This window comes from Branchiostoma belcheri, unplaced genomic scaffold, assembly GCF_001625305.1.
Source record: "Branchiostoma belcheri isolate BF01 breed outbred unplaced genomic scaffold, Haploidv18h27 scaffold53, whole genome shotgun sequence".
In the NCBI taxonomy this organism is placed as follows: Eukaryota; Metazoa; Chordata; class Leptocardii; order Amphioxiformes; family Branchiostomatidae; genus Branchiostoma; species Branchiostoma belcheri.
In genome coordinates this window covers 1,339,186-1,351,547 of record NW_017804165.1, presented here as the reverse complement: position 1 = coordinate 1,351,547, position 12,362 = coordinate 1,339,186, and the positions used below count along the sequence as shown (strand labels likewise).

General features: G+C 46.1%; 1 protein-coding gene across 1 annotated transcript in view; it reads right to left on the bottom strand.

Annotated features, from left to right (window-relative positions):
- The window catches only part of LOC109481013 (collagen alpha-1(IX) chain-like), a 40,293-nt gene extending 33,685 nt beyond the window's left edge, over positions 1 to 6,608 (bottom strand). Inside the window, 2 exon segments of the mRNA XM_019783491.1 lie at positions 4,759 to 4,826; positions 6,361 to 6,608. Of these exon segments, the coding sequence (XP_019639050.1) occupies positions 4,759 to 4,826; positions 6,361 to 6,404 (112 nt within the window). The 5' untranslated portion in view covers positions 6,405 to 6,608.
- Positions 6,609 to 12,362: the final 5,754 nt, after the last annotated feature.

The window sequence follows — 12,362 nt, the reverse complement described above, 5'->3', positions numbered from 1 at the left end:
TCGCCAGATGATAAGATGATTAATTTACGACTGACGACGTAGATCTTGTTTTGTCATCTTACCAAGTCAAGCATCACTTACAACTCCCTACATGCCAAAAATCAGGACAATCCGTCGGTTCTCCCTCGAAGATTTTTCAACGAAAGCTCCTGCAGTTACAAAACAAGTTGCTACCGGGACTAAATGCAAACGAATGTTACTTCTTCCCGAGCAAAAGAACTACCTACCATCCAAACTTCGTAACCTTAGCATGTCCAGATCACGAGATATCAAACCCAAAACTTCCGCTGCAGTACAATAACAAGCCGCCAGGAGGCTCAAAATCTAATCATTCCATCCACAGCGTCTTGCGTTATCGTGCTAAACCACATGCACACATACATACATACATACATACACACACACATACGCGCAAACGCTACCGAAAACTAACCTTCTTAGCGAAGGTAACCAACAAAGAAAACCCCACATGCCACACACAACCCAGGAAGTTCAAATCCCACATGCCAGAAAATACACCCTTCTTGATGGTGTAAAGTACTGACGGTTCGGACAAGTTTCGGATGTACGTGTGTGTTCTCAGCTCCTTGGAACCACCCTACTGTGCCATGTTGGTTCCACATGGGTTGTGCTGTTATCGCTAGGCGACAGCCACCGTTATGCAATGCCGCGGAAATGACCTATCGCTGGTGGCAAGGTCAACTCCCAACACACGAGTCATCCGGATTGCCTGGTGTCCCGCCAGTGGACATGAATAGTTAAATTATTACCTTCACCTAGAGGGTTATGTTTTCGTCAGCGTTCGTGCGTGGTGTGTGTGTGTGCGTGTGTGCGTGTGTGTGTGTGTGTGTATGTGTGTGTGTGTCCGTCCGTCTACCAACAAGATAACTCGAGAAGGCTTAGATGGATTGTCTTGATATTTGTATGTTATGTAGATAGGTCTTGATGAGAACTCGAAATGAAGACATTTTGGGCCCCTTGATGGCTTGTAATGATACTGCAGCGGCTTCCGATTCTGATATCTTGTTATCTGGGCATGGAATCGCAGATTGGTGGTAGGTAGCTCTTGTGCTCGGGGAGAAGTGGCGTGAGTCTTGGTCCCCTAGCAGCTTGTTCGTGATCTGCAAGGGGGTATGTTTGCATACTAGTATCTTTGAAGCAGGATAGCTCAAGAACTGGTTGACGGATCGTCGTAATTTCTGGTATGCAGGTAGCTTAAGTAGTGCTTGATATGATTTGATGACAATTATCCAGCCTTGAATGGTTTCGTAGGGTCACCCATTGCTCCTATGTACAGCTGGGCAGGACATGTCATCTGTTGTCGCCGCCGAGGAGATAACCCGCAACACTGACACTGTAAGTCAACTGAGCTGGTGGTATAGCGGCAGCTGGGTACACAACAACACGTTGAAAGGAAATTCACCATGGCCCACCATGTCAGAAAAAATTACTCCAGTAGTACAACACAGCTTCCCTCCCTTACACACCGATCCTCCGAGTCACCGGTCCTACTGCAGGACTTGTCTCTGCGCCAGATTTTGGGGAATGTGCGGATAACTCAAGGTAGCTCACCTTTTGAAAGAGCCGACGGGCCCCCACAAATTTTGCAGTGGGGGTAGGTGAAGGTACGGTAGAGGTGCCACTAGCGAAATTGCTTTCTGCTATATCCCAGTTTTGCTGCCAATCCTTTGGGTTACAATAAAATTTACTTGAATGTCTGCCAGATTTCATGGATACAACAGTTACTATCAAACATATAAAATATGGCAAACTTGTGTGGAAGTTGCTCTGCATTGATATGATTTATGTCGAGATTTGAACTCCAGTAACCATCGTATTTTATTATTTTTTTACCCTAATGTAATTTCACCCTCATCAGACGACAGGGGCACAAAATAAGCCCTGCATCACATGCTGTTTCTTGGGGACTCAATCACAAAGAGAGGGCAGGGAAGGTCTTAGCCCATTTTCCAAATATGGCCCAAGATATGTAGCATTTATGATCTTTGGGAGCGTAATTATACCCTTGTGTGAGATGATCTGACCTCATTACTGATCAAATGATTCACCCGAGGACGATTCAGATGTTAGGAGACCACGGTGCCCTGAAAACTTCCAGCTGTAGGTCCTGATGCTTAACTTCAAATCCCAAAGTGGGTTTCGGTATTGCCAGGGATTTCAACTTCTCAGTGGGCTTTTAAGCTTCGTTATAAATGTACTCACTTAATCTTTTGCTGTTGCTGAATTTCCAGCCATAACTGAGTGTTATTGCAGTATTTTTAGCCCTAGGCTGATGAATGACTCCTGTTCATTGTTACCACGAAAGCGTATTTAGCGGAGGCTTCCGCTGACGATAACACCGGAGGAGGGCCTGGCCTTCAGAGAGGTTCGCTCATCGGCTTTGAATCTCCGCCAACTAGTCCGCACACAACCCAGGAAGTTCAAATACCGCATCTCGGAGGAAATCGCCGTGCTAAACAGACCCTACCCCAAACAGAAAGGAGTTGAATGGACGCCAACATTTGGGTAAAATTTTGCGAAAAGCCATCGGACCATCCGATATATGTCCTACCGATGGAATGTCAACGGCCTGAATACTAGGACAGGCTGTCGTGTCAGGGGGTGGAGCGGAGACGCTAAAATTAATGACGTATGTTCGTTATTGATGATTTTTTTATACAAAATGATACTGCATTTCTATTTTTGTACTTGACAGCAATGCCTTCCTATTCAACGGGTATATACATACTATTTTTATAATATGGTTACCATACTACTCTGTAAAGTTACCTGTCATATCGTCGCTTTATCGAACGCAACGTAGTCCGGCGATTGCTGTATTGTTGGTCATTTTACCATTCATAGACAAGTAACCCGCGTACGTATTAATCTCGTGTGCTCTTGTTGTGGTTTACTAACGCGATTAGAACTTCATCTCTCTCTACTAAACAGTCCATCTCGAAAGAGAAAGAACAAGAATTCGGGGATCTCATACCTCCATGAAATATGTAGTTTATGTATATATTTTTGGATTTGTCTCACTGATTATGGAAATAAGGTCGTAATTACCATAATCTAGTTTAATTTATGGTTTTCTAAACTCAAATTACAATATTTTGCCTGTGAAATTCCTATTCTTTGGTCTTTGGCAATAAACTAACGCGATGAGGACCTTATCTCACTCTACTTAAGATAAAGAGAGAACTAAGACCATGAGTGACACGACGTCGCCCTGTGTGATCCTGTGTGCCTCAGGTATCACAGGAATCCCAACGTGGCAGCGGTGTCCTGAACTTTGGCGCGTGCGCACGTGGAACTGCGGGGTTCTCGGAAGGCGACCCGCCGCGCGGCTGGCGTGCCAAGGTCGCCCGGCTACTCGTCAACACGGCCCGCTCCAAACGCACAATGTGCTAAATCTGGACGACTAAATTTGGCGTTATTTTGATCCACCTTGGCATCGAGTTGGGTCAACCACATAACCATTCACACGTGGGTCGGAAGTGCTGGGTACTCAACCTTAACAGACATGACAGAGTCACGATTCGGCTTTGTTTATATACTAACGTTTCGTTTGAGGAGCTACTAAAGTGTAGATACTAACAAGCTCTCCTCTTAAGTTCACGATCACTTCCTTCCATGGTACTCCTCTTGTTCATCTAGATCTCACATAAACATACCGCGAGTGTATGGAATGAGAAGAGGAGAGTGTCAACTATTGAGTAGCCGTCGGTCGGTATGACAAGGTACCTGAGCAAGGTGACGTCAGGTCGCATCTCGAACTTTAATACCATACAGTTTGGTCTAAAACAGTCACATTAAGCTAGAGATACGAGTTCATCGTTAAGATGTCTTGCCAGTAAACGTTTTATAGCATTTGTAAGGTCATTCACCCATGGAGATAACTCTGTCTCGGTATAAAGTGAAGACGTGCTTTCACGGATTAACTCGAAGACACGTCTCATATGATAGTTGTTCAGTTTATCCAACATCTTTCTTCACATAGTTCTTAAAAGAGATGGGAGCACAACTGCATATCACACAGGAGGTTTACTACTGTACTATGTGGTCAGCATTAAACTCATGACGTCGTCGGTCCTCCTCCCACTAGGGGACGGGATGTAGATAGTGCCAAGCCCGTAATTCTGTAAATCACAACAAGAAACGGAGCAGACGACGATGATAGGCGGAGATGTCGGACAGTCCGTCCCTAAACTTGACCCTGACCCTCCCCCTCCCGAAGCGGAGACTTTAATCATCACCAACATGTGCCTTGCCTGTCGACCGGGCGGCAGTGACAGACGAGATACCGGCCAGGGAGTTCCGCGGGTCAGACGTGTCCTCGCCTAGCAAATCGCTCACTCCGCACGTACGTGTCGGTGCGTAATCGTGACCATATAATAGCACGCCATTTCCTGGCAAATACCTCACGTAATTGTCAATGGTAACTACTACTGCTTAGAACCTAATCCACGGTCTACCTTGGACCTGCTTTCCGCACATCACTCACAACAAACAGTGCAGAGATCTTGTGTTGATCAGCCTGATAGAAATATAAAAAATCCCGGCCTGTGCCACCGATCCCCTGCGGCCCTGAACCTCATTTGACCCGAGAAACAGCAAGAGTCTTCTTCTATCCGTCCCTGCGCATGATCCGGTTAGCCCCTTTGTGAGTCGGACTAGTACTGGAGAAAATTGGGGCATAAATAGGATATTTCCGTTTCCAGCCCGGGTCAGGCAGGAGTAAATAAGAGTACTCACGTGCGGCGCTGGGCAGCAGCAGCAGCCATGCTGACAGAACAAGGACTTCCAGTCTTACACCTGTCAACCTGCAACACAAATCCATCCACACGTCATAACCCACATCAGGGCCCTCCCACAAATGTCATATACTATATATACTAGGGACGTAGTCTACATAGCCGACACCGAACTTTTACTGCAAGGACCACGGTGTTATCTAAAACCTTCGTTTCACATGTAGACAGACCGTTATGTTATAAAGATTCCATGTTTTACGACCCGACATAAGTTTCCAATTTGAGGCTGCCCCAGAAATAAGACAAAGGATCATACAGTGCGTGATGATGCTGATACATTACTGGTAGTTTTCCGAGCTACCTTACGGTACAATACCGCCCGCTCTTCCGATTTCGTTAACCTTTTTCCTGGACCCACCAGGAATCTGAATTATTTTTAATTTCCTATTTATGACTACAGAAATGTCTTCTCATTTACACACAACCAAGAATAAATTTAGGTCCGTCCAAAGTCTCTGCTTACTTTCTTATAAGACGACGTGACAACTTTTACATCTTTATTATTGGTTTATTTCGTTTAATTTTACTGCTACGTTTCGACCAGGCGAAATTCGTTCCACCACTGTACAACAACGTCACCTGGGGACCTGCCAATCTTACACCGGAGGGAGGCAACTCACTTAAGTTGAACAGACAAACAAACGTAAACACAATTTCCAGCACTCCACTCTGGGGAGCAGTAGGCGACATCAAATCCGGCCTAGCCGTCGAAGATGATTACCAGGAATCCCAAGTTACCCGTTTTCCCCCACATCAAGCTTCTGTTGCATCTTTAAGGGACCCGAAATGAATAGAACTGCTACATAAAACCGTGCTGGCGTGACTGGCGACGATACAAGCCCCCAGCTAACTTGGTTAGGGAATCTTGAGCTGGTTCGAAACGTGGAATTCGGAAGGAATTACGCACCGCCCCGTGCCGCTACCGAGACCTTGATCTCTCGTGACGTGACCTCTCTAAGCAAAACCGTTCTGACTTAGAGTCAGACGGTAAAAACGTAAGCCAACAAAACAAACATATGCGAGGCCTTGGCTCAGGAAAAAGTGCATCTTATGGATCATTCCTGCACTTTAAACTCTTTATAAAAGGGACCGTAAAACTGTAGGTTGATTGTGTTTACAGTCAATATCACACCAGGTTGATAATGCACTAGAACAGTGTACAGAAGTTCATCAAGTAGTTTACGTAGGAGTTTCATGACCGATAAGAACTACCCTTTAATCACAGAGCATTAAGGCTAGGTAAACAGCCCGGTCGTTGTGGCTGAGTGGGCCGTTAGTGTCAAGTTTGCTCAGTTTGCTCAGATGGGTATGGAGAATGGAACGGAAACGTCAAGGCGATGCACTGCGGAAAGGCGACACATATAAACCATGCCTACATCTTAGTTTGTGAGCAGTCGCCTAAAATGGGGGAAGACTTTGACTTTCAGCCCGAAAACCCCCGTTGACAGTAAGATGGCATCGGAATCTTCAGCGGCTCTCGCGAGTCACAATCAGCATAACGCAAGCACGGTGATCGGAAGGAGACGAACAGAAGCAAGCTTACCGATACGGCCTGTGCCAGCCCATCGGAGATGCCCAAACCGTCATCGGTACTCCGCGCCGTTCGCTCCGGCCCTACGCACCATTGAAGCCCGGTGTGGTCCACGGGGAAGTAGTCCTCTGCCCTGCGTCAGCGTCAAATAAGAGCGGGGATCCTGCCCCGGGCGGCGCGCGGAAAAGTTACAATGGAAAAAGCCGGATTAACGTTTTGTTGTCCGTTTGGTGGAGCACACATTTCTGAACTGCCTTCTACTCTCATTGGACGCAGTCAAGTTAGATCAGCGGCCTGGCCCACTTTCGTGATGGGGACCCGACCCACCATTCCTTGGCAACTTTCCTTTAAATTTTGTTGATGCCTCGCCGGTCCGGCAGTCGCCGCCGGCCAGGTATCACAGATATTGGCACACCGGGCCGTGCCCCTAATATGTCATAGCTGTCGGTTACAAGAACCTGGAAGACCGGTAACTAAAAGAAAATTGTGTTTGCAAGCGTGGCTGTCGCTTTAGGCGTTGACTTCAACTCCAATCTGTGTGTAAGGGCACGTGTCCTCCAAGTGAACTTTCAAGTTTAACCCCTGAAAGCCATACCCACAGTAGTTTTCTAGACAAACTCTCCCACTCTCAATTCTAGTGTATATATTGAGACTTTGATGCAAATCAAAACTTTTTTTCAGGACAATCTATTTTTTCGTCACTGCAGTTGACGTTAATATCTAGCGTCTATCGCTATACTATAGTGACTTGTTATACGACGTCTAAGACCGGTGACGAGGGACTGTCAGACGCGCCAAAGTCAAGGCTTAGGCATATTATGTGTGACAAGTCGTTCGGTGTAATGTAGCCAGCTGCCGCCGCGCCGCGTGCCTGCGAAGCCGGTGTGTTACGCCGAAGGGCGGTTATACTGGCTATACAGATACAGATACAGAAGTCCTCGCAGACGGCCTCACAAGTAGTTCGTACTCCGACATCTCCTCCACGTACAGCGTGCTCGACGTTTCTGGCGGTATTTAACAGTTTATCTTATCCGTGTTATGTCCGACGGGCCCCGTGGGTACTCGCGCCGCCCTTTCGACGACATACCTGCTACAAATTTCAATCCAATTATGAGAGCGGGATGGGCGCCTTGGGGGGGATGGGCACGGCTAATTGGGTCACGACACGGTCAGAAGGTAGGGGAGGTCGTAGCCTCCACCAGGCCTTTCTACGGGAATACGGATCGTAGAATTCGGCAAAAAAAGAGAGTAAAATTGGCCAGGAGAGTCCGGCGCGGGAAGGTTGTTTCTTTCCCTCCGAACTGCGCGGCCAGTCAAACCCCAAGGTGGCCAAACTTCCCAGGCAAATATTCTCCTATATATAGCCAGCGTAGTAAGTCTGGTAGAGACTAGAGGAGGTCGGACGATGGGCCACGACAGGACTTCACTGTCATTCGTCAGTTCGTCCGCCGGGATGACGGACACCTGGCAGGGGAGGATGGAGATGACGGGTCGGTCAACTTTTCTGAGGAAAATTGTCTACCATGAAGACTAACCGTGGCGTAAGTCAAGAAGCTCAGGGGTATACAAACTCACCCTGTTTATCAGTTCTACTAACATCGTCTTTGCCACCCAAGAGTCAGACAGATCATGGTCAGATTATACCTGACGTTAAACTGTCTACTCAGGACTGAGACCGTCTCTGTTTGACACATGGGCGGGGTTGGGTAAGTGGTATGTGAGATTCGATTTTGTTATACCCCAATTAAAAACGGGTAAGTGGTATGTGAGATTGGTGGAAAAACTATTCTCACCTTGTAATTGAATTTCGAAGAAATGCGGCCTGCAGGCCGATTTGAGCTTCTCATGAGTAATGTGAATGGTTCAAACAAACACGGTGACAAAGGTCGAACTATTCGGTTCGAGATCCCTAGCCTGGATTCGAGTATCCAAACTGTGTTTAATACTATAACCCTGATATTGTTGAATGTTTGTTGATGCATTCGAATGCCAGTATGTTGCACCGAATGGTTAATACAAAACAAGATACGCCTACATTTAATCATTGAGTGTTCCTTACGTTTTCAGTTCAACGAATGGTGCCTAAAAATCGTTGTATACCTCAATGTGTACCGCATTTCTTGATATTCAAACCAATGTGAGTAAATTAACGACTCCGGCAAAAAAAGTAACATGCACCTGTGTGGTATTTTTGCGAACGGTTACTGCTGGATGAAGTGAGAAGAGTGTCCAATACGAACAGAACAATTGATATCTTATAGGACCATTTTGGGCCCGTGAAGGTTTAGAACAGTTACTTCTGAGATGCAACTGAGTAAAGTTGATGAGGACCAGTACTGTACCAGCGTTGCTGAGTTTCTATACAGTAACACTTAGCCGACATCTCAAAGGCACCGTAATAAAATCCTCTGTTGGTAAAATCAACAAGAACTACCCCGAGCCCGAGGCTGTGTACACAGAAAAACAACTTCGCCGCTTTTTAGTTTCAACTAGATGTTTCTTTTCGTCCCCCGCGACCAGCGGAGCGAACCTGGAATGTTGGCGAACACACAGGTCTCCTTGTTTGACCAGACTTTGATGTTGTTCTAGGACAGACGTGTGTGAAGACTTCAGGCCGTGATAGTAAGACTTGACCTTCACTCTGTAGCCTGTGGCGGGAACGGGCGCCTGGTGCACCGGCAGCACACACAGACAACAGTGGGGAGAGGGGGTTAGGGCGCTTTAGGCTTTGACTGTAAACTGTTTAGACTGTTTAAACTGTTTAAACTGTTTATGTTGTGAGGGAAGATCGTAACATTTTGTAACCCGTCTCGTGTCGGAAAATCAGGACAAGTTAGACAATCTAGGCTTGCACAACACTGTCACCGCCAGTAAGTGATTATGCGAAGAACCGTACAGGATGTCTTCTTCTTTCAGTCGTGCCCTGAAAACCGCAAACTTCCACGTGAAGATTCTTTTTTTTTGATAATTATAACTTTACGTTGCTTTTTTCTTCACTTCAGTGCTACCAATTTATTCCGCCGTTCGTAATTTGAAACACAAAAATGGTAACATTAATTGCATATCTAAAGGAAGGAAGAATCTAACCGACATAACAAACAGGTGGGTAAATAGATAAGGTTATGGACGTATGTCTCCTGAATGTTTTCTCGGAAGAGCGGATGTGACGTGGTGTTCCAGCAGTAGCACATTCACAGAGCTGGCTGGGAGCCAGTATGTCGGTTCGTCAGTCCGGGGGCTGCGGAACTCTGGGATATGATTTGTTGCGCTCCATTTTAGCTGGGCGCGTCAACTTGAGATAAAATCGACACAAAAATGTTGAAAAAAATACGTGTGCGCGTGAGACCTTAACTAACAAACAAATACTAATAATACCATTTGACAGAATAGGGTCCAAGCATTTTATCACATTTTTACGAGGAGAGAAATGTAATGTCACAGTTTAAAGAAAACACATCTATGTTGAGTAAGTTCTGCCAAAGATTATTGATCCAGCTGCAGCTGCTCGGTCTCCATGTTTCCAACACCACAGCCCGGAGATGTCTCCTCACACTTGTCGTCGCTAACCACAAGCCATCCCGCGGGAGATGTGCCAGAATTTAGCGAAAACTTTGAACATTCTCTCTGTTTATTTTCCCTACAAAATCCATGTATCTCAAGACGCAATGATGAGTGAAACAGTTATCTATGGGCGCTGTTTACACCACACAGCTTTCCGGTCCACATTTTTGTTCTCGACCACCGACGTACTGTTGTTCTCGACCACCGACGCACCGAAGTGCTAGCGTACAAAAATATATTCTTCCTATGTGTTGAACCAATCACATGCGGCCCAATCTGTTCTATTTCTAGTTCCTAATATAAATTCTCCTAGAATTCAATTCTGATGTTTGAATTTATTTTTATATTTGAATATATTTGATTCTATTTCAATAGCAACCGCTATTTAAAGTAGGTAAGGACTGAGACGTCTACGCTTAGTGGTGGTTATTTGACTTTCCACTTGTTTAAAGGAAAAACCCATACTCCAAAGTGGTTACTAAATCTAATATCCATCTAATAACAGGATCGTCTGTCTTCCTTCCAAGTATGGAAGGATGTTTTGCTTGGGCGGAATGACTAGGGAGGCGACCCTGGTCCCCTCGGAGACACCTGCATCATACCCCGTAACGTATCCATCTGTGGACGGCTCCGCTTCAGCCGAGACTAATCCACAGTCTAAATGGACAAGTTCCCGCAGTAATCCCAGGGCTTCACTTGCCTGACAGTTTACCTTCCTCGGGACAAATTTGGCTCCTGACGACATCCATCCTCGAGCATCCAATATCCAAGCAGATGGTGAGGTGGAAAATACTAACGTTTTCTGTATGACAGCCGTGTCCCTTGGGCCGCCAGAGAAGTCGGCAATCAGAAGAAGTTCCGATCGACACCCTCCTCCTCCCAACATCTGATTGGGCGTCCCACTGAGAGAGCGGTACCTGTTCTTCGTACTCTCCAATTTCTGAGCATTGCTTCCAATTGGCAATGATGTGGACATTTGTTCGTGTGAATGCTGCGGTCGGACTGCCATTGCCACCCACAACAGCACAATGTCTTACAAGGCATTTGAGCCCAGAGGCAATTTGGCAGACGTACAGCAATACCACACCATCCCTATACAGAACCATTCCTCATCACAGAATTTCGTACGGGTCATGATGTCGGAAATCTTACTCTTAGCGAGGCGACATTGGCAGGACGCTAGAGGAAACAATGGGGTAAGATGGAATGGACAGACTGCGGACAGACGGACAGAACAGCTACGTGGTTATTAGTGCTCAGGAGGATGATAAAGGCATTTCAGCCAGCCGAAAAACCCACCGGGTTTGGCCGAGGAAGTTGGCACTGCGGGGACTGTGTCCGAGAAACCAACACGGAATGTTATGCCTGGGCGGAGACGTGGAGAGTACCTAAAGTCAAGCTTAATGACATCGAACTGTATCACATAGGAATAGAATATTTATCGCAACTCTGAAATGTTTGTATGTACAAACTGTGCACTAACCTAGTCTCCACCAGTCTTCTTTTGTGAGCTGAATAAATCGTAGAAATCGGCCTAAAAAGGGTATTAATTGGCAAGAGAAGGTAGCCGGCCAGAGAAGCTCCATTTGCCATTTCGTTCTTTATGATAGAAAAGCGACGTCAGGCAACGCCTCTAGATCTCCCAAACCACTATGGGCTCCTATCGGCTCAGAAACCCCGGTCCGTTCCATGGGGACACGGACGCGCTATCTCTGTCCCACTTAGATATGAGAAGTCCGAATTTGTTGTGTGAGCGTTCCGAAGTCTTACGTGTCCGCTGGGATTGTTTTATCCGGAACAAGAAAACCAGTTAGTCCTGAGGATCAAGGGTTTACCGATAGAACATCATTGCGATGTAATGACAGACATGGGATAGGGTGGTATACAAAATGTAGATGGTTCGCGCGACACTCGTTCATGGTTTCGGCTGATTCGAAGCGGAAGAAAGAACAAAGACGGGACACAAACACAGAACATATAGTAAACGGGTAATCTCGGTCAACTGGCTATTGAAGAGCACAGATCGTAGGAAGGTGACAATTTAATTCCATCACGTTTAGATTTATTCTGCTGAGAAATAATTGACAGTCAAGACTTTCACAGATATGACGGATAAAACGTTATCATTCAAAGGTCGGGCTAGCCTCGAAAGCAGCCTTAGTGGCTGAACTTTTTCTTTGCTTGCTATATGCTGTTTTGTGATTGTGTATCAAGTTTATGGGGGTTTCGATTTTCAGCCTGACGATTTTCAGTCTTACGAAATAGGAAAAGTCCAGCCAAGTGTACGTAACGCCTGTATCTGCTCTACTGCATGTGCACTTTCAAGTTTGGGGATACAGTATCTGAATTCTTTGCATATGCAAGTAATACCAGAGGTTGACCATTTCCCAGATGGCTGCGCTTCCACGACTCGGTAGAAGCAACGGTAAAGGCGAGGTTCAGCTTCTATCGCG